This window comes from Cotesia glomerata, unplaced genomic scaffold, assembly GCF_020080835.1.
Source record: "Cotesia glomerata isolate CgM1 unplaced genomic scaffold, MPM_Cglom_v2.3 scaffold_30, whole genome shotgun sequence".
Lineage (NCBI taxonomy): Eukaryota > Metazoa > Arthropoda > Insecta > Hymenoptera > Braconidae > Cotesia > Cotesia glomerata.
The window spans coordinates 37,595-54,757 of record NW_025403551.1 but is presented as its reverse complement, the minus strand read 5'-3'; the positions used below and the strand labels follow the sequence as shown (position 1 = coordinate 54,757).

The following is a 17,163-nucleotide window of genomic DNA, read 5'->3' as shown; positions in this document are numbered from 1 at the left end:
TTTTAAATAATCACCAATATTTAATAGTATATTATAAATATATTTTGATTTATTCCTATAAAATGAATTAAAGTCACAACGTGCTAATCATCAATTTCACTCAATCTTTATACTTGTACATACAAACTTTTATATTCCTATAACTAAATAATATTAAGCGAGGCACAGATTTAAAAAATAATAAGCGTCGTATATTTATTTGACATTTATAAATATTTATCAATCTTTTTTTTTTTATTTATTTATTCACTCTCTTTTATTAATAAAATTTGTTTAGGCTTATTAAAACAGAAATAAAAAAATTTTTTTTATATTTTAATTAGCAGATGCCGTCGTCAGTACTATCATAATACATTATTAATTATATATACGCTCTCAAATATTTATTATTTATTTTTATAATAGTATTAATAAAGCTACGCGGCAATGAGTAATAGTAACAATAGTTTTCTTTACTCAGTACATAAATTTAAGCATAAAACAGATTTTTAAAAGCTCACGGACATTGTGTTTGCACACTTATATTATTTATAATATATTATATAGTCATAATCAAACTAAAAAGTTACTATCATTACTTTAAAAAAAGAACATACGTAAAAATAGTCATTTGTATACAGAAGATTAATAACAATTAGCAGTTATAATCTACAGAAACATTCAACACACTATCAACGAAATTTAATATTTTTTTTTTTTTTTTTTGTATCTTCACTCATTAATTATTATTTATACTTTTAATTTTTATTTATTAAATATATTATTTATGATTTTGGTTTTGTGCGTTAGTGCCTATCACGGAGTAGATTTTTAATCTCGTCTTTTTCAGCTGCATCAAGGTAAGTTTTACCATCTGGTGTCAATCCATCTTGCTTAGCGCCTTTCTCTAGCAGCAATTTAACACATCCGGTATGACCCTCCCAAATTGCCGATAACAGACTAGTTATACCATGTTTGTCAGTTGCCTGTAAAATTATTTCCTCAATTATTTCCATTACTCACCCACTTTTGCATAATTACTCATTAAAAATCAAATTAAATGTAATTTTAACTGCGGAAAGAGCGATCAGTTTAAAACTACCTCAAGTTCTAGTTTTTATTTTTAATTTAATTCAATTATTAATTAAAAAATATTTTATTAATACTCACATCAGCATCAGCACCTTTGTCAAGAAGATATCTAAGTACTTCATTTTGCCCATAGTCAGCAGCATAATGCAACAGTGTCCTGCCGTCAATCTTTTCGTTTACATTTATGTTCTAAAAAAATATCAAATATAATTGAATTTTCATATAAGACTTGCTGTTTATTTAAGTATATTTATATAATAATAATAATAATAATAACAATGGATGATAAATAATTAAAAACTTACTTTTTTTTCGACAAATTCTCTGACTTGATCAATGTCGCCGTTTTTAACTCCCCAAACAAGTTCATTCATTTTCATCTAAAATTTATTTTACTTTGGCAGGAAGAATTATTTATTTTTTTAATGATTCGAGCCAGTTTTTTTTTTGTTCCTGGTAATTATTATAATCAATGTTTAATAATATATTGCATCCACTCACAAGTTGTAGGCCTTACAATTCCGCGATAGAACACTGACAGTTCTGGAGATCGCTGGAGATGGAGTTACTTTCCAAGTGTTTCTTATTTTTAAAATAGAGTGCGCTACTTGTTTCATTTAATTGTTTTAAAAACTGACAAGTGTTTTTGAGTACTAAAAAAAAATATCCAATTAAAAATAACAAAAATTAAAATACAGTAATTATTTTTTTCAAACAACTTTATTAATAATTATTACAATAAAGTTACGTAACATTAATTTATTATACTATTTATTTTTACAAACACGCAAAGATTAATGTGTCAGTTTATCAGATAAATGCTACCGATCTCTGGTTGATTTTTTCTAAATTAATTATGAAAAATTAGTTAGCCGACATTTAAAAATTTTTAGAATTTTTTTTTTTATTGAAAAAACCATTAGAAAAAAATAAAAAAAAAATTTCATTTATAAAAAACTTGAAAAACTATAAGTGCAATTAAAAAAAAATATTTTTTAGTTTTAATTTAGTAAATGAAAAATAATCAAAAAATTCAAAACGTCGGCTTAATTTAATGACATAAATTAATTCAGTGCTGAAACAAGAAATTTATTAAAATAATTAATCAATAATTTAATAATAGTGAACACGTGTGATGGTAAAAACAATAATTATTTTTAATTCACAAATTTATTTTCAACTAAACAAAAGTTAATTACAATATTATTGAAATAAACATTAATCCTATAATTAATCTTTTAGAAAAAAGCGTATTAACTACGCGATCTGTATCTACTGCGAGATTTATGACTTCCAGATCTATGACGGTGAGTTTTTTTGGTCTTGCGAGTCCGACTGCGACTGTGACTCCTGGATCTGCTTCTACTTGAGTGCTTCTTCCGCTTATTATGTTTAGTTTCTTCACTCCGTTGAACAGACCCCGAAGCATTGCTGGAAGATTTTGAGTGCTTGGGTGATTTCGCTCGTTCTGGAACGGCATGAGTTCCACTACGGCTGATGAAACCTCCCCAAGCATTGTGGTGCTTCGGAAGAGGAGGACTGGGAGTGTGTCCTTCAGCATCGCCGCGTGCTTTGGACCTAGCTTCTTCGAATTTTCGCCTTAGTTCCTCGACTTTTTTCTCCAGCTGCTCGGAATTTATCCTCGGGCGAGAATACAGCCTCAGAATACACTTACAAACGTCTCTGATGGCCGATTCTTTGACCTTGAACAAAGCAAACCAAGGAGGCTGTGATGGCAAAGGAAGTTGGAGCTCTCTAGCGCCCAAATAAACACAAGCGCAAGCAATTGTTTCTGGATGGTGTCGTAAAAATACATCTGAACGCAGCGAATCGTTCATGTAATTCCAGCATTTTTGCATCAAAGCCCGATTTTTTTCATACCCCAATACTTGTAAGTACATGACAATTATCTTGTGAGGATGTTTCACGTGAACACAGAAGCCCAACTCTTTCAAAACTCGACGCTCTGATTTAATTACTTGATTTTTCAGAGCTACATAATTTTGATCAAGAATTACTGGTTGGATTGTTTTCTGATTGGCTACCTGTTTGATGTGATTGAAGACGTTTATTACATCCCTGATTCTTCGAGGTGCTTCTTCGATTTTACTTGACAAGCAAACACAGCCCATGGCGGTGATCTCCATGTCGTGTCTCACCAGAGATTTACTGTAATAAAATCTCTGGAACAAGACTTGACTTGTGGCCATCGCGACCTGTGGTAATTTCAACAAGATTCCAGCTGTTTGGATCAGCTCGCAGCCATAAATTCGCAAATCTATCTCCGTCTCGGCATCCAATCCATCCAATCGAGACGGAGTGGTAATTAATTTTTCTTCTGGCAATAAACAGTTTTGTAAGGTTAACACAATGCTACCGTACGGTTTTGTATTATTCACTGACACATTTTTAGTTGTGGGAACTATGTTTTCTTTTGAACTCATTGTTACACTGATATGATAATAATAAATAAATTATTGTTTTTAATACCTTGTTTTTGACAGTAAAATTTATATTTAATATAAATTATTAATACATGCAAATCTTGGAGTTAAAACAAAAATATAAAACCAAACATTAGCTGTTCACGCAGTGCATGTTGGACTTGGACTATTTACTGAGCTGATAGTTTTCTTTTCTTACAAATGGTGGCGCTTTTTAATTTATTGGTTGGTAAAGTAGCAAATGGAAGATATAGTTTCAATTATAAGTTGCCGACAGATGGCGGTAATGTTCACTTAAAAGAGTTCAAAGTGTTCAAAATGCCAAACTGCAAAAAAAAGTTTTTATATTTTTTTTTATTACAGTAAAAAAATTCTAAAATTTATAAAATACTAAAAAAATTAAATTTTAACCTTTAATATTTTGTATTTTGGCATAAAAAATTTTTTATGATTAAAAATAAATTTAATATAACAGATGTCAATCCAAATTATTTTGATAAGAAGAAATAATTATTTTTTTTAAATTAGAAAATAAATAAAATAATTAACGTTGATCGAGGCAAACAAAAAGCAATATGAGCTGGTTAACAACCTTCATATGTCAGCACGAGATTATAATAAAAGTACATAGAGGTATTATAAATCCAATCCAAGTACTTACTGGTTTACATTGAAAAAAAAGTAGGCGCGGTAAGTAAGCGTAAACGTGCTGATGATCAAACAAGGAAACTGGTCCACCCATGAATGAATATTGTAATTTAATACCAAAGACGTTTATGTTATTATAACACTTATTACTTATTATGTTTATTACTATGTACATTTAAATGATAGAATTTATATTTTTACAGATATAAATTTGAAGATAAAAAAATGCAATTATCACTGAAAGGGAAGATTCCTTTCGCTTCCTCTGCACGGCTGGATGCTCATGATTTCTCTCTTAACATTTGACTGTTGTTATGATTCTCAAATAAAAATCTCTTCCTCGCTTTCGCCTGTCTACGTTGCACGTAATGAAAGCATGTATATACATATAAGTACATTACAATTGCATATTCGCGATATATAAAAATTAAGTATATTCGTATATTTCAGAGAGAAAGGTGTTACGGTGATAATAAAACTATTTTTATTCACTGGACGATGCTACTAATCAATTTGTAGGTAAAATAAATAAATATTCATCAAGCATTCGTAATAATGAATCACATGTAATTAAATTAAAGCTTCGCCTACATAAAACGTACCTTTTAATTATCCAAGAGTATGGTCATAAATTTCTGAGAACCGATAAAAATACATCATCCTAGAAATCATTATTAGGATTTAAATTGATCTACTGAAGACTAAAAAAAAAATCCTTATTCCGATTACCAAAGTAAATTTATTGACCAGCCAATAAATCTATTTACTTCCAAGAGTTTCAGAGTATTAAGAAAAAAAAAAGTCGGTCGAGGACATATGTAATACTTGGAGAATAATCGCTAACAAAATCTCGGGATTTGTTCTTGGTTGTTTTATTTAAAAAATAATTTTTATTTCTTCTAGCGCTACACGCAATCATCATCTCCAACACAGAAAACCGCTGTGGGCGTTACAATAAAATGACAACAAGGATTACATACAAAATTAACACGTAATAATATGCAGGAATTGTTTATGTTATTCGTGCTCGAGTATTGTGGTGAATGCATTTCAAGTTTAAAGGCGTGACGGTTTGCCTTCTCTGTTTTTTTTTCCTACACATCCATTGTCAACCAGGTGCTTTGATTTAAAGTAATTGTTTTGTATCACCGGGAGTTTTTGTCACACCCTAGCTTCGATAATCGAGCAATAACTCTTTCTCTCGTTCATTCTTTCTTTTATTGTCATCTATATTTATATTAACGCTCCACTCGTATATGGTTTCCTTCTCAATAAACTTTTTTTTTTTTTTTTTTTTTTTTTTTCCCCAACCCACATTTACACAATAAACGTTCTCACGAACTCTGTGTCGCGCGAAGCATGACAATTTTATTTATTTTTCTTTCAATTGTATCAATATAAACATACGGCGATTATTTGCAGTTGCCCCTTAATAATATGTAATAAAATAACAACAGCAGTGCAATTATTATAATCTACTAAGATATTAATAATTAACTTGAGTATCCTTTTGTAAAATATTATAACTTCCTTGATGGAATTAAATTGATAGTACTTGTTTATTATATTTTTAGGCACAAAAAATTGCATCCTGACAAATTTCCGTCGGAAATAGAAAGAGAGATTTCAAAAAATTCAACGCTCAACAATAATAAATCATAGATAATTATATATTATAATTTATTACGTTATTTATTATCTGGTATATCAATTATCCATTCAATTCAGTAGGTATGTAATTAAATAATAAAATAATAAGACATTGTTGTATTAAATAAGTATTATTAACAGCATACAATTGTATTTTAATTATAAATCACACATTTTTATTGAAAACATAAGTAGGTGTACGTATTAAAAAATTTTATGTCACGGTAATAAAATCAGCGTGTATGTGTTGGGGTGCTAAAAGAAATTTCCTGATAGCTTACGTAAAAATTAATAGAAAGACTGTGTAGTTAATTGTGACGGTGCATTTGGATCCAACTAATTTGTTAATCTTCGTCGTATTTATTAATTTTTTTTTTTTTTTTATCGCAGTATCATCAATAGTATTAAAAGTACTAATTAATTCCGTAGATTGTATATATTTACAAACTTAAAAATTCTTATAAAAATTTAAATGACAAAAATCGGAATGACGTTTAGACGATTTGTTTTTTGGAAACTACTGGGTACAAACTTAGAAGTAAAATCACGTTCGCGCTACGCCGACCGATTCTGTGGATATATTTTCATTTTTATCATTATAAATTTACAAAGATTGATTCGAGTTTAATAAATCATACTTTAGCAGCTTCAGGTTTAGCTGTTTCCTCGGATGGTGGTGGAACGGTTGGAATTTCGGGGTACTCGAGTTTAGCGCCTTCTTCGCACTCAAAGATTGGACAACAGTCGGGGAAGGATGCGGTTTTGTTGGTTTTCTCAGAGAGCTTGCACTTGGGGTTGGCTTTTGGAAGAGGTCCACAGTCCTCGACCAGCTCGAAGAGTCTGCCAGAGTCGTCGTCTGCTGGGACACAGGTAGAACGACCACAGAATGGAGACAATTCCCAGCTTTTACCTGCTTCTACTGTTGCGCACTTGGTTGATGCAAAACACATTCCCGGAAAGTCTGTAATAATATTTTATTTTTATCAATTTAATTATACAAATAATTTTATTTTATTTTTCAGGAAAAAATTTATCAAAAAGAAGAAATAAAATATATAAATAATGGACTAAAGAGAGAAAATCCAGCTACTATACATAAGTTAGGGTGACGCAAGAGAAGCATCAAACTTTCGCTTCCTCATTTCGTTATCTCTAAAGTCACACTTACTAGCAATCAATTGCTCACCTAATTCACCAAATCAACAAATTAATCAAGCTTGTGAAGAAAAAAACAGGCTGGCTTATTAACCAATTAAGTAATTAATTAAAAAAAAAAAAAAAATTCAACTTACCACGAAGAACATCAGCTGGAATAAGTCTTCTGAATGTCTTGGGGCGTTCTTCATCCTGAGCAACGACCGCCGCGACCAAGAGTACAATAGCAAAGTATTTGTTCATGATTTTAAAAAAATAGCCGTTGCTTCCGACTGAACGACAAATATAATGACAAATAAGTCTGAATTAACGATTTAACAAACGGTGGACCCGCGGCCAAAGACCAAGATACTCTCAGTAAAGGATGATTAAGACTGGTTAGGATTGATCTTGGTGGCGAGGTTTTATAGGTGAATGCCGGGCGGGGTCTTTTTGCATGGATGTGTATAAGGTACGGTCGGCGAGGTAAAGGTATCCCCCACTTGGTGCTTTTATGATAAAACAACAAAAACCGTGTATGTGGTGTACGCTGGTCTCCGGCTCTCAGCAACCACCTCTCCAAATGCCGTGACCATTGCCCCAGAAGACTACAAGACTATCATTGTCAGAAAATAAATATGTTATTATTTTACACAACATATTCAACATCATCTGAGGAACAATTATTCATATAATTAATTGTATAAAAAAATTTATTTAGTTGCTTACAATGTGATACTTTTTTCTCGAATCATTCAACTGGGTCATGATTTCGTTCTGATTTTCTTATATCGATAACCATGAGATGCTTTAGAGTAAATCTTTAATTTTATTTGAGTAATTAATAGTGTTTACGGTTGGCGAGTTACTTTCGCCTTTTAATTGAATCGTCTGTTTAAATTAATTCACATTAATTTTTTACTTTATTGTGTCGACTTCCTAAACTGATTAATAGCCTTCAGTAGCTATACCTATAGCTACTGATATAATTAAAAATAACAATTAATTTTAATCGCACGCGTTAGAACCCGAAGATCTAATTGAAGATGTGAAATTTGCTGTACAATTTTTATTAAATACTTTCCAAGAAGCTGCTCATCAGTTCTCATTTATGTACATTAATACACGCTAAATTATCGTGCTCATATAGATATAGATTTAATGGAAAAGGCGAAAGTAGAGACGTCGTTACGGTTCTTTATGTACCAACCTGTATAATATTTCATTGATTTTTGATCCCTTTGGGTTTTTTTCATGTAGCATTCATTTTTAGTGCGAAGAAATCATCAAATATCACTATTGAAATTCAAAATAAAAAAATAACACCGACCTCTTAAATTATTGGTCAATATTTGAACGAGTATGAGGTAATCTGGATAAGGCTACAATTTATGTTATAGAAATCTAAATGTAATTGAGCAAAGGCGTTTTGAATCATAGAGTAAGTTTTTTTTTTTTTTTTTTTCAATTATTTTATTATAACTGTAATCGAAATAAAATTCGAGCCTAAATTTAATGTGATGTACAATAAGTGTGATTACAATCTCAAATGAAAATTATTATTATTACGGTAATTATTTATTATAAGTACCACGCAAGCGATCTACACTCTGTAGATCGTGAAAAGGTGAAAGCACAATCAATCGTTTCAGGCTTGTTATATTCCTCTCACTCTTTAACGTTTCTTTTTTTTCAGATATTTATTTTTAAATATTTATTTCATCTTATCTGCAGAATAGTATCGTCTTTACACGCGACTGAAGGATATTGCGTGAAGAAATATCACAAATACCAGTTGCGAGTTATGACTAATGACTATTTGGGAGTGAGGAAATACTTTTAATTTATTGTATATTAGCTGTGTAAGGTAATACATTTTATTTACTATTATATTAATATTAATATTAATGTAGCTGCAAAAGAAGAATATATTAAATAATTGTCCTATTGTCCCTTTCAGGTCTAGTTGGACTGTAGAAAGTAGAAGCGGATTTACGGCTGGAATAATTTGATGAACGTTGAGTAATACGATGATTCATAGTGAAAATAGTATTTTCTTCCTCATTTTCATTGCAACTTTTACGAGAAACTGTAAAAAGTATTCTTCTCAAGCCGTAGAATTATTTTTTGAATTTTTATTTCTTTATTGCTGATATATATTCACACAGTCAATTTCATCTTGACATTGACCACCTCCGGATAGTGAAATTTGGGTTGTATTTGTAAAAGCGAGTTTAACGAAAGAGAAATGAAAAAAAAAAAGTACTTAATATTGACCAAGATGCGATGAGTCAAGCTTTAAGTTGACTTCACCTGGCCAAGTGTCAATGTGCTAATCGTTATCCGTCACGAGTCTATTACACGCATTGCGAAACTAAAGTTGATAAATAATAAACATGAAGGTATACTTAGTGTAAGTGTAAATTATCCTCACCAGATTATAATATAGGCGATGGCAATCAACAGCGGCCCATCCTCTTCCGGCTTCCGAATTGGTTTGACACTTTTTTAACTTAAATTTTTTTATGCTTTAATGAATACTTTATCCTGTTGTATTAATATTCATTTTATAATTTATTATAATTAGTTCCAGACATCCGGCTGAAAATTTCGCTAACACCAGAAGCAATCAAGCGTAATCATTTTATGACAGCTGTTAATTTTATGAATTATGTAAAAATATAAGGACGAGTTAATAATTAAATATTGTATAGCTAAGAAATGGCATCGATGCGTAAGTCAACGATTAACTTCTCTAGGAATCAACGCCTTCTCATCAGGTACTTGCGATCATGTAACATACCCTTGACATACTTTTAGTTATATAATTATTAGTTGTATTGTTGTCAATCACAGAATACGAATCTTTAGAATAACAACGACATATCATTAGGGAAGTCTCCACTTTTCATTTTATTTTATTAAAAAAATTAATCCAAGTCGTAACGGATAAATAATTATTTTATTATAATTATTTCTACTTGTGTTTACGGAACAAAATAAATCAAGAACTGTTCAAGGAAAGAGTTTTTTATTCACAAGGTAGGTGTAACTTTTTAGACAAAAAATAGATACACGAAGGTTAAAAGTATTTCATCTGATCTAGTATTAAGTCAACCTAATCTGGACTAATTTTGATGAAGAAAATTAGCTATAAATATTTATAGAAATGCTTTTTTTTATAATTTGAGGTATAAAAACATTGCCGATGTTTGATAATCGACTTCTTAGGCACGTACTTAAAATTTTAACATCTCTTTCAATGTTCTTGTATCCACATTTGTGTATTACATGAATTGTACATACTTAACAGCTAACTTATGTTTGTAATTTAATATTCTATAGATAAAAATAACAAAGTTGAATTTTTCATTGCTAATTAAAACTATAAATAAATTTTAAAATAAAAAAAAAAAAATATATTCTTGCTGTAATCTATTAAAATTTCGAATTCTAAAAAATTTAATTAAAATTTCTAATTTTAATAGACCACAGAGAATTTTTTTTTTTTTTTTTTTATAATGAATTAATTTAAAATACCACATAATTATGATAGTAATTAACCGTATTAAAAAGATGAATACTTTGTTTAATTATTGCCGATTTAGTAATATCATATTAACTATTACTTTCTAATTTCAAACAACAATTTACACATTTTGTTTTTAAATAAAAACTTTGATTTTAGTGTAAATATGTTTTGGTATCTTGACTCGTATGTACAAACTCGTGAGAATAGTAAAAAGTTAACACAAAAATTACTTAATAATTTAAATGAAATTTACATACGGATAATTTATTCATTTAAAATTCGATCTATTTTAATAAATAATGTAGAAATTTTGAGTAATTAATTTATAAACAACTAAAATCGCTACTTAACATAAAATTAACTAAATTCCAATTGATTGAGGTTCTAATAAGGACAATGCAGAAATTTCGCAATCATTAAATAACGTACTGGTGAACGCTACCAATAGCAATTAATTGTCACCCAAGCCGAAGACGCAGTCCAAGACTTGGTCTTATTAGTCTTTTATCCTCTTTCTCCTATAATCTAATTTTTGAATGTGTTGTTTGTGATGTGATTAATCAGTAGCAGCAAATCGGTCTCGCCAAATACAGTCCCGATGTTTCATTGCCAGCACAGGTTCAATAACTCGACCGGTGGAGCAAATTCTTGTTCGAAAACGATCTCTGTCGCGAGCCATCTGTTCCCAAGGTCCTTTACGAGCTGCGCGGTATGCAAAGTCCCATTTTATTATTGTGTGAACAGTTGGTTCTAGATTAAATCGTACCTAGACAAATAAATAAATAAATTAATGTAATAAAAATTACAATAACAACAATCAAAATTATTTAATTAAATCATAATAAAATGTATATTACCTTTGTATTAGTTGAATTATTAGTTGTACTAGGTATTTCTGTTTCAAATTTAATAAAGTCATGGTCAGAAAAATGATGAGAACCATCGACATCATCATGATCAAAAACAATATCACTATCATCATCATCATCATCATTATCAAAAATAATATCCATGTCATCTTCATCATCATCAATTTCGCTTTCGCTTTCGCTAGATGATTCTGATTCTGACTCTGATTCTGATTCTGATTCGGACTCTGATTCTGAATCAGTTTCTTCTTCCTCTTCATCTTCAAAATGAACCAAACAGTCCTGAGATTTAACAGGACTTTCAGGTAAATGGATTTGTTGACAATCCTCTGGTACACGCTTGTTGGAATGATTAAAGCTCTCCGTTAATTTTTCATCAATCACATCTTTAATAGCAGACGTATCAATAATATTATCAATTGGTGGGTCTCCCAATCCGCATTTTTCTACAATAATATAATTTTCAAAATTGAGCGAACACTTTTTTTGGTCATCTCTGTTTTCATCTTCGTCAGATGAAGAAATAATACTGCATAACTCGTCCGATGAATCAACTACCGTACCCTCCCAGGTATTTAAATCATTTTGAATAGCCGAATAAATAATATTCTTACTTTTTTCTTTTCTATGCTTCATTTGGCCTGTGGTAGATTTTCTCAATGGTATTCTACGTCTATTTTTTCCAAGAGTCTGAGCAACCGCGTTTCTATTATTAGAACGTTTTTTCGGTAGACGAGATTTCGTTTCAAAGATTTGTTCAGCAGACAAATCTACGCAATCATTATCGGATTTCATAGCATCGTCTGATTTAGATAAATTATTATCAGTAACTGTTGTCATTTCTGTTTTCGATTTTGTGAATCCAGAATCACGAGGTTTATAATTAATCTTGATGGTCTTCAAGCTCTCCTCCATAGCCATAGCTAAATCTTTAATATATTGAGAGTTTAGCTGATTATTATCCATCTGTTGAACGGAATCAGGAGCTGGCTTAAACTGTTCCTTATTTACTTTGAAGTTTTCTTCAATAGCCAATTGTACATCAGGAGCGTGCTGAGAGTATAAAAGAGAAGCATTCATCTGCTGATGATAGTAATAGTCATGTGCGTTATCACCCCACATACTATAATTATTAGTATCATCAGAAATTCTCTGTGATAAATTATTAAAAGCCTCTATTGTATGCGATCTTTTGATGTAATTTTGATAACGCTTCGAAGTATTCATCCGCGCTGAATCATCCGTGGTAAAATTTTCACCATCAGTCAGCGGTCTTACGACATACTCTGTTGGAAAACTTTCCTGTGGAACTACTGTTACAGACAGGGATCTATTTACCGTTGAAGTAAAATTTGTTATTTTAGATACGACGTTTGTTAAAGCATCAATTACACCGCCAATCATTCCTGTAACACGAGTGTTACTTTTTTTTTCATCAGAACTACTTTTTTCTGACTCAAGTTTAGAATCCTCGGTAAGATTCATTTTGCTTGAATTTATTAAATTATTAACCATCGTTGTGCCAGTAAAATATGAATTTTCAAGATTATTAGAAATTTTTTTATCGTTTAAATTTTGATTTGAATTATAGACCAATGAGTGTGTTGGTTGAGATCCAAAAAAAAAATCAAAAATATTGAAATTTGTTGGTAAATATCTCCCAGGAGGATTGTCCATTTTTACTAAACGTTAAATCTAATTCTGATATTATTGAATCAACAACAAAATACGTTGAAAACTTTTGTCCTTGTACCTTCTATTTTGGATGACCCTGAAAAATAACGAAAAACAGTCAATGGAAATTTTTTACTGTTGAAAAAATAAAATTGGTGTATGTATAAATAAATAGGGACAGAAATAAAAATAAAACAAAGATAACGCGTCATAAACTATGACCCCACATTGTTTTTTTTTTTTTTTCTTGAAATATGATATCAAATTTTTTCTTGATTACGAAAAACTAAGAAAACAAATTGAAAACGCACCTTAAATTTTTTATCAATTAATCCCTATCTTTTATCATTAAATACGTAATCAAAAAAATTCCAGCTATTTATGTCATTAAAATATTTTAATAATTAATAACATAAGTAGTAATTAAATATTCCTAACTTTTTATAACACTGATAGTGTGTCTTACTAACACATGCATGATTATATTAAACACATGTATCTATAAAATACGTAGAATACTTACAAGGCCGTTTATTACAACAGTGCCAAGCGTTGTGTTTTCTAAATAATCTAGTAGGTTGTTTTCTTTTTATTTTAAAACCAACAATTGATTTAATATTTAGACAGTTCAATTTAAATTCATTAGTAGCGTTAGATTTAATAAATTCCATCGTTGAAAAAGACATTTTTGCACAAAATACTCGATATATCACTTTAGTCAGCCATTTTTAACTCGTAGATGAACGTAAATAACTGAATAGAATGTGCTCGGTTTGTTTTAGGTTTAGAACTCGAAATGGCGCTGCTGTAAGTCATCGTCATCAATTTTCTCCTTCTCTTTCTTGAATTTTCTAGTCAACACACTAATTTCGATGCGCGCGCATCTTTTTCGACGCCTAAATTGCGCGCTTTTATCTAGAGACCTCTATTTCCTGTATTTTTGACAAAATGATCCATGTTAAAAACCCAAAACTTGAATGTTATTGATCACGTAGACCATAACAGGCACTATACAAAATTTTGGGGTGAACAACAGTGAACAACATGATGATGAAAATTAAGATTAAATGATGAAGCACTACAAAAATATTACCGTGAGTCATGCAACATAGTTCACGGAGCGTGACACATTTCTATAAGAACGTCACAAGTAAATTATTTCCCATAATAAAAAATTACATCAGTTTTTTTTTTTTTTTTTTTTTTTTTTTTAATATAATATATATACTTTACTTAATAAATTTATAATTTTGTCTTTTTATTCAAAGTACTATACAGACATTTGATTATCTGGAGGGTAGAATAATGATGAAATTAAATATTTAATTTACAATTTTACAATCATGCACTATCTGGTAAGGGAGTTCATCGTACTTAGGTGTCATCATACCTATTTGGTATTAAGTATTCGTTAAGCTGCAATGTTTGTGATGTTTTTTTTTAGACATTTAAAATTATCTATTTTCATTATAAATATTGAACACCGATTCCGAATTGATACTGTTGGAACATGTCATGTCTACCCATCATTAAAGGCATTACGAGATTTAATTCGATTCTTGCTATACCACCAAGCTTCATCGCTATCCCTGCGCCGGCTGACCATCGCACGTTTTCTGTGAATATTTTTGAGTAGTCGGAATAATCGCCATCTGAAATAAATCGATCAATTTTTTTTTCTCATAAATTTAAACAGTAATGATACTAGTCAGCTGACAACTGTCAATTTTTTTTATTTTTATAACAAATCAATAACAATAAAAAAATTTTCATCAATAATTTTTTTTTTTTTTTTTAATTTTCACGTAGAATTTTTATATTTAATTTTTTTTATAATTAATTTAATTGATTTTATATTGATTAATTAAATTTTTTTATAATTAAAATTATAAAAAAAATGTATGATTAATATTACTTTAAATAGAATTAATAAAAATGATTATTATTAATTTACCTTTTTGAAAACTAACATTTCCTAAATTACCACCGTTGATAAAGCCATGTAGCCTGAATAAATCACCAAAACTATTTCTACCCGGTCTAAAAGGCAGCGGTGTATAAAGATGAAGTGCTAAAGCCCAGAATGTATTGCCTCCCATTGCATAGTTGTCACAGTGAGGCCCCAAACCCCGACGTGGAAAGCCACGAATATTCATTGGACCACCCAAGAAAAATAAATCAGAAATATTTACTTGCAAATCATTACTTATTTCCCGCAAGAATCCAGCTTGTGCTCCAAGTTGAAATGTCTGGAAATAATAATAATTAAAAATATTTTAAATAAATAAATTGTTAAAAAATGTTTACCAAAAATTCAAACGGTGTCCAGTTACTTTGTAGCATAAATTCATACTTCATGAATCCCGTATCACCACCCAGACCGGCCAATTCGGTGGAAAATGAAACATGACTCCCACCAGTAGGAAATATCGTATCGTCTCTCTTGTCAATCGAACAGATATGCCTCAAAGATGACTTAAGACTCGGACCACACTGTTCACGGACTCGAAATGTAGCGTCCTTGGTAGCAATTATGTTCCGATAAGTTGCCTCATATTGGAAATTATGCTTGAGAGCTCCCGGTGCAATAGCTACGTCAATTAAGATACCATTGTCTTTTTCTTTGTAACCTGACCAGGGTACATCGGTAGCTGTACTGAATACACTTGTTGTAAGTCTAGAAAAAATTTCAAAAGATTATCAAGAGTAATTTTTTAGTTGATAAAAAAATTAAATAGAGTATTTTTTTTACATTGTATGCAGCCAATTGTCGACAAATGGTTTTACTGCTGATATATTAATATTCGATGTACTTCTTGATCCGTAGGAATACTCAGCTTGTAAGCGCTCACCACGGCCGAAGATATTTGGAGCTTTTCCTTGGATTAGAACTGAGCCTTCATTGTTACCAATCATTGTACTTATTCCACCACTTAAACGATTCAGTTCTTTGACATTGAATGTTACCTAATAAATTAAAATTTTAATTAATTATTTTGTAATAAAATCTCTACAGATATAGATAAATGAATAAAAATTACCTCAACTCCGTCTGGACTTGCATTTGGACCCTTACTCGTATCAATACTGACTCCAATTTTATTAAAACAACCTATAGACTCCAACTTATTTCTAACTGTTTGAGCATGATCAACAACCTGTCGAAAATCTTTAGCTTTGAACAAATCCATCACTTGAGCTTTAACAATGTCATCTTTCGTTCTCACAAGACCGTCGATATGAACTTTGTCTACCCGAATCCTTTGATGCAAATCGATGGTACGGACAACAGCTGCTGGACCAGAATTATCATGTACATCTGGACGTGGAGGTACCTAGTAATTAATTTAATAGATATTATTAAATAAAAATAATTAATGTGAATTATTTATGAAAATTAATTTGATAATTTTTCTAATAAATAAATTATAGCAAAAAATTGACATGTAGAAATTTTAAATAATTAAAAATGCAATTTTTAATACATAATTTTTTTTTTGTTAAATAAAATTGAAAAATAGCCAAGTAAATAATTTTTATTATTTATTAATTTATTGTCTTACTTCGGGTTGTACTGGATTCGAAGGATATGTTTCAGGTGACATTCCATAATCTTTGGGTATATTTGGTTCCTAAAAAAAAAATAAATGAAACTTTTAAAATAATTACTATTTACAGAAAGATAAATTTACAGATGACTCAATTCAAGTGTTTTGATTTCCGAGAACTTGAAATATTATTAGCGACTAAGTTATTCTAAGCGATGTAAAAAAACTAAAAATTATATAGGTTATATTATTATGCTGGCGTTAAATGTAAATATGTTACCTTTGCATGCAAGACTCCCATTGTTTAATTTATTTATTTAATTAATATTTATTTATTAATTACAATGTCATGTCATTGACGTTTTCTTTAATGAATTTTCAAATAATTTGTCGTTTTCATTCACCAGTAACTACACAAACAAACGAGGTCAACCGGCACCTACTATCTAACAAGACACACTGTGCAACACTGTGCTCATAACTTACACGAATTATCATCTGTTGACTGTTGGTAATTTTTTTAGATACTCTATAAAGATAAATTTATTTTTAATATTGAAAAAAAATTAAATTATCATGACGAAAATAAATAA

General features: G+C 30.0%; 5 protein-coding genes and 2 long non-coding RNA genes across 8 annotated transcripts; 2 read left to right on the top strand and 5 right to left on the bottom strand.

The window, feature by feature from the left end:
- Positions 1-19: 19 nt before the first annotated feature.
- On the bottom strand, positions 20-1,622 carry LOC123274318 (myotrophin). Its single transcript, XM_044741903.1, has 3 exons — positions 1,377-1,622; positions 1,150-1,260; positions 20-965 (listed from the first exon to the last, which is right to left on the bottom strand). The coding sequence occupies exons 1-3, from the start codon at positions 1,449-1,451 to the stop codon at positions 786-788; spliced, it is 366 nt and encodes a 121-aa protein (XP_044597838.1). The 5' UTR covers positions 1,452-1,622; the 3' UTR covers positions 20-785.
- A 600-nt stretch (positions 1,623-2,222) lies between these two features.
- Positions 2,223-3,677, bottom strand: LOC123274325 (cyclin-L1). The gene has a single exon (XM_044741913.1). The coding sequence runs from the start codon at positions 3,513-3,515 to the stop codon at positions 2,325-2,327; it is 1,191 nt and encodes a 396-aa protein (XP_044597848.1). The 5' UTR covers positions 3,516-3,677; the 3' UTR covers positions 2,223-2,324.
- Positions 3,678-5,928: 2,251 nt separating this feature from the next.
- LOC123274327 lies at positions 5,929-7,349 on the bottom strand. Its single transcript, XM_044741917.1, has 2 exons — positions 7,106-7,349; positions 5,929-6,774 (listed from the first exon to the last, which is right to left on the bottom strand). The coding sequence occupies exons 1-2, from the start codon at positions 7,209-7,211 to the stop codon at positions 6,446-6,448; spliced, it is 435 nt and encodes a 144-aa protein (XP_044597852.1). The 5' UTR covers positions 7,212-7,349; the 3' UTR covers positions 5,929-6,445.
- Positions 7,350-7,487: 138 nt separating this feature from the next.
- On the top strand, positions 7,488-9,839 carry LOC123274329. Of its 2 annotated transcripts, none has more exons than XR_006511490.1 (4): positions 7,488-8,388; positions 8,644-8,814; positions 8,908-9,442; positions 9,535-9,839. It is a non-coding gene; the product is annotated as an uncharacterized LOC123274329 (long non-coding RNA). The 2 variants fall into 2 exon arrangements; XR_006511489.1 differs by lacking the exon at positions 7,488-8,388 and having other exon boundaries at positions 8,557-8,814; positions 9,535-9,727; positions 9,804-9,839.
- A 627-nt stretch (positions 9,840-10,466) lies between these two features.
- LOC123274320 (protein PFC0760c-like) lies at positions 10,467-13,782 on the bottom strand. Its single transcript, XM_044741908.1, has 3 exons — positions 13,546-13,782; positions 11,337-13,119; positions 10,467-11,245 (listed from the first exon to the last, which is right to left on the bottom strand). The coding sequence occupies exons 2-3, from the start codon at positions 13,023-13,025 to the stop codon at positions 11,036-11,038; spliced, it is 1,899 nt and encodes a 632-aa protein (XP_044597843.1). The 5' UTR covers positions 13,026-13,119; positions 13,546-13,782; the 3' UTR covers positions 10,467-11,035.
- A 188-nt stretch (positions 13,783-13,970) lies between these two features.
- LOC123274328 lies at positions 13,971-14,578 on the top strand. The gene is made up of 2 exons (XR_006511488.1): positions 13,971-14,172; positions 14,291-14,578. It is a non-coding gene; the product is annotated as an uncharacterized LOC123274328 (long non-coding RNA).
- On the bottom strand, positions 14,260-17,052 carry LOC123274324 (sorting and assembly machinery component 50 homolog A). Its single transcript, XM_044741912.1, has 7 exons — positions 16,851-17,052; positions 16,586-16,654; positions 16,064-16,357; positions 15,775-15,989; positions 15,330-15,699; positions 14,977-15,271; positions 14,260-14,674 (listed from the first exon to the last, which is right to left on the bottom strand). The coding sequence occupies exons 1-7, from the start codon at positions 16,869-16,871 to the stop codon at positions 14,490-14,492; spliced, it is 1,449 nt and encodes a 482-aa protein (XP_044597847.1). The 5' UTR covers positions 16,872-17,052; the 3' UTR covers positions 14,260-14,489.
- Positions 17,053-17,163: the final 111 nt, after the last annotated feature.

Coding starts and splice junctions, on each gene's coding strand:
- LOC123274318 (XM_044741903.1), bottom strand. CDS start 1,451: ATGAAAATGAATGAACTTGTTTGGGGAGTTAAAAACGGCGACATTGAT. Junction 1,261..1,376: donor GAGAATTTGTCGAAAAAAAA/GTAAGTTTTTAA, acceptor ATATTTTTTTAG/AACATAAATGTAAACGAAAA. Junction 966..1,149: donor ACAAAGGTGCTGATGCTGAT/GTGAGTATTAAT, acceptor ATAATTTTACAG/GCAACTGACAAACATGGTAT.
- LOC123274325 (XM_044741913.1), bottom strand. CDS start 3,515: ATGAGTTCAAAAGAAAACATAGTTCCCACAACTAAAAATGTGTCAGTG.
- LOC123274327 (XM_044741917.1), bottom strand. CDS start 7,211: ATGAACAAATACTTTGCTATTGTACTCTTGGTCGCGGCGGTCGTTGCT. Junction 6,775..7,105: donor TCCAGCTGATGTTCTTCGTG/GTAAGTTGAATT, acceptor ATATTATTACAG/ACTTTCCGGGAATGTGTTTT.
- LOC123274320 (XM_044741908.1), bottom strand. CDS start 13,025: ATGGACAATCCTCCTGGGAGATATTTACCAACAAATTTCAATATTTTT. Junction 11,246..11,336: donor ATAATTCAACTAATACAAAG/GTAATATACATT, acceptor TTATTTGTCTAG/GTACGATTTAATCTAGAACC.
- LOC123274324 (XM_044741912.1), bottom strand. CDS start 16,871: ATGGGAGTCTTGCATGCAAAG. Junction 15,990..16,063: donor CAAGTCCAGACGGAGTTGAG/GTAATTTTTATT, acceptor TTAATTTATTAG/GTAACATTCAATGTCAAAGA. Junction 14,675..14,976: donor AAATGTTAGTTTTCAAAAAG/GTAAATTAATAA, acceptor GATTTATTTCAG/ATGGCGATTATTCCGACTAC.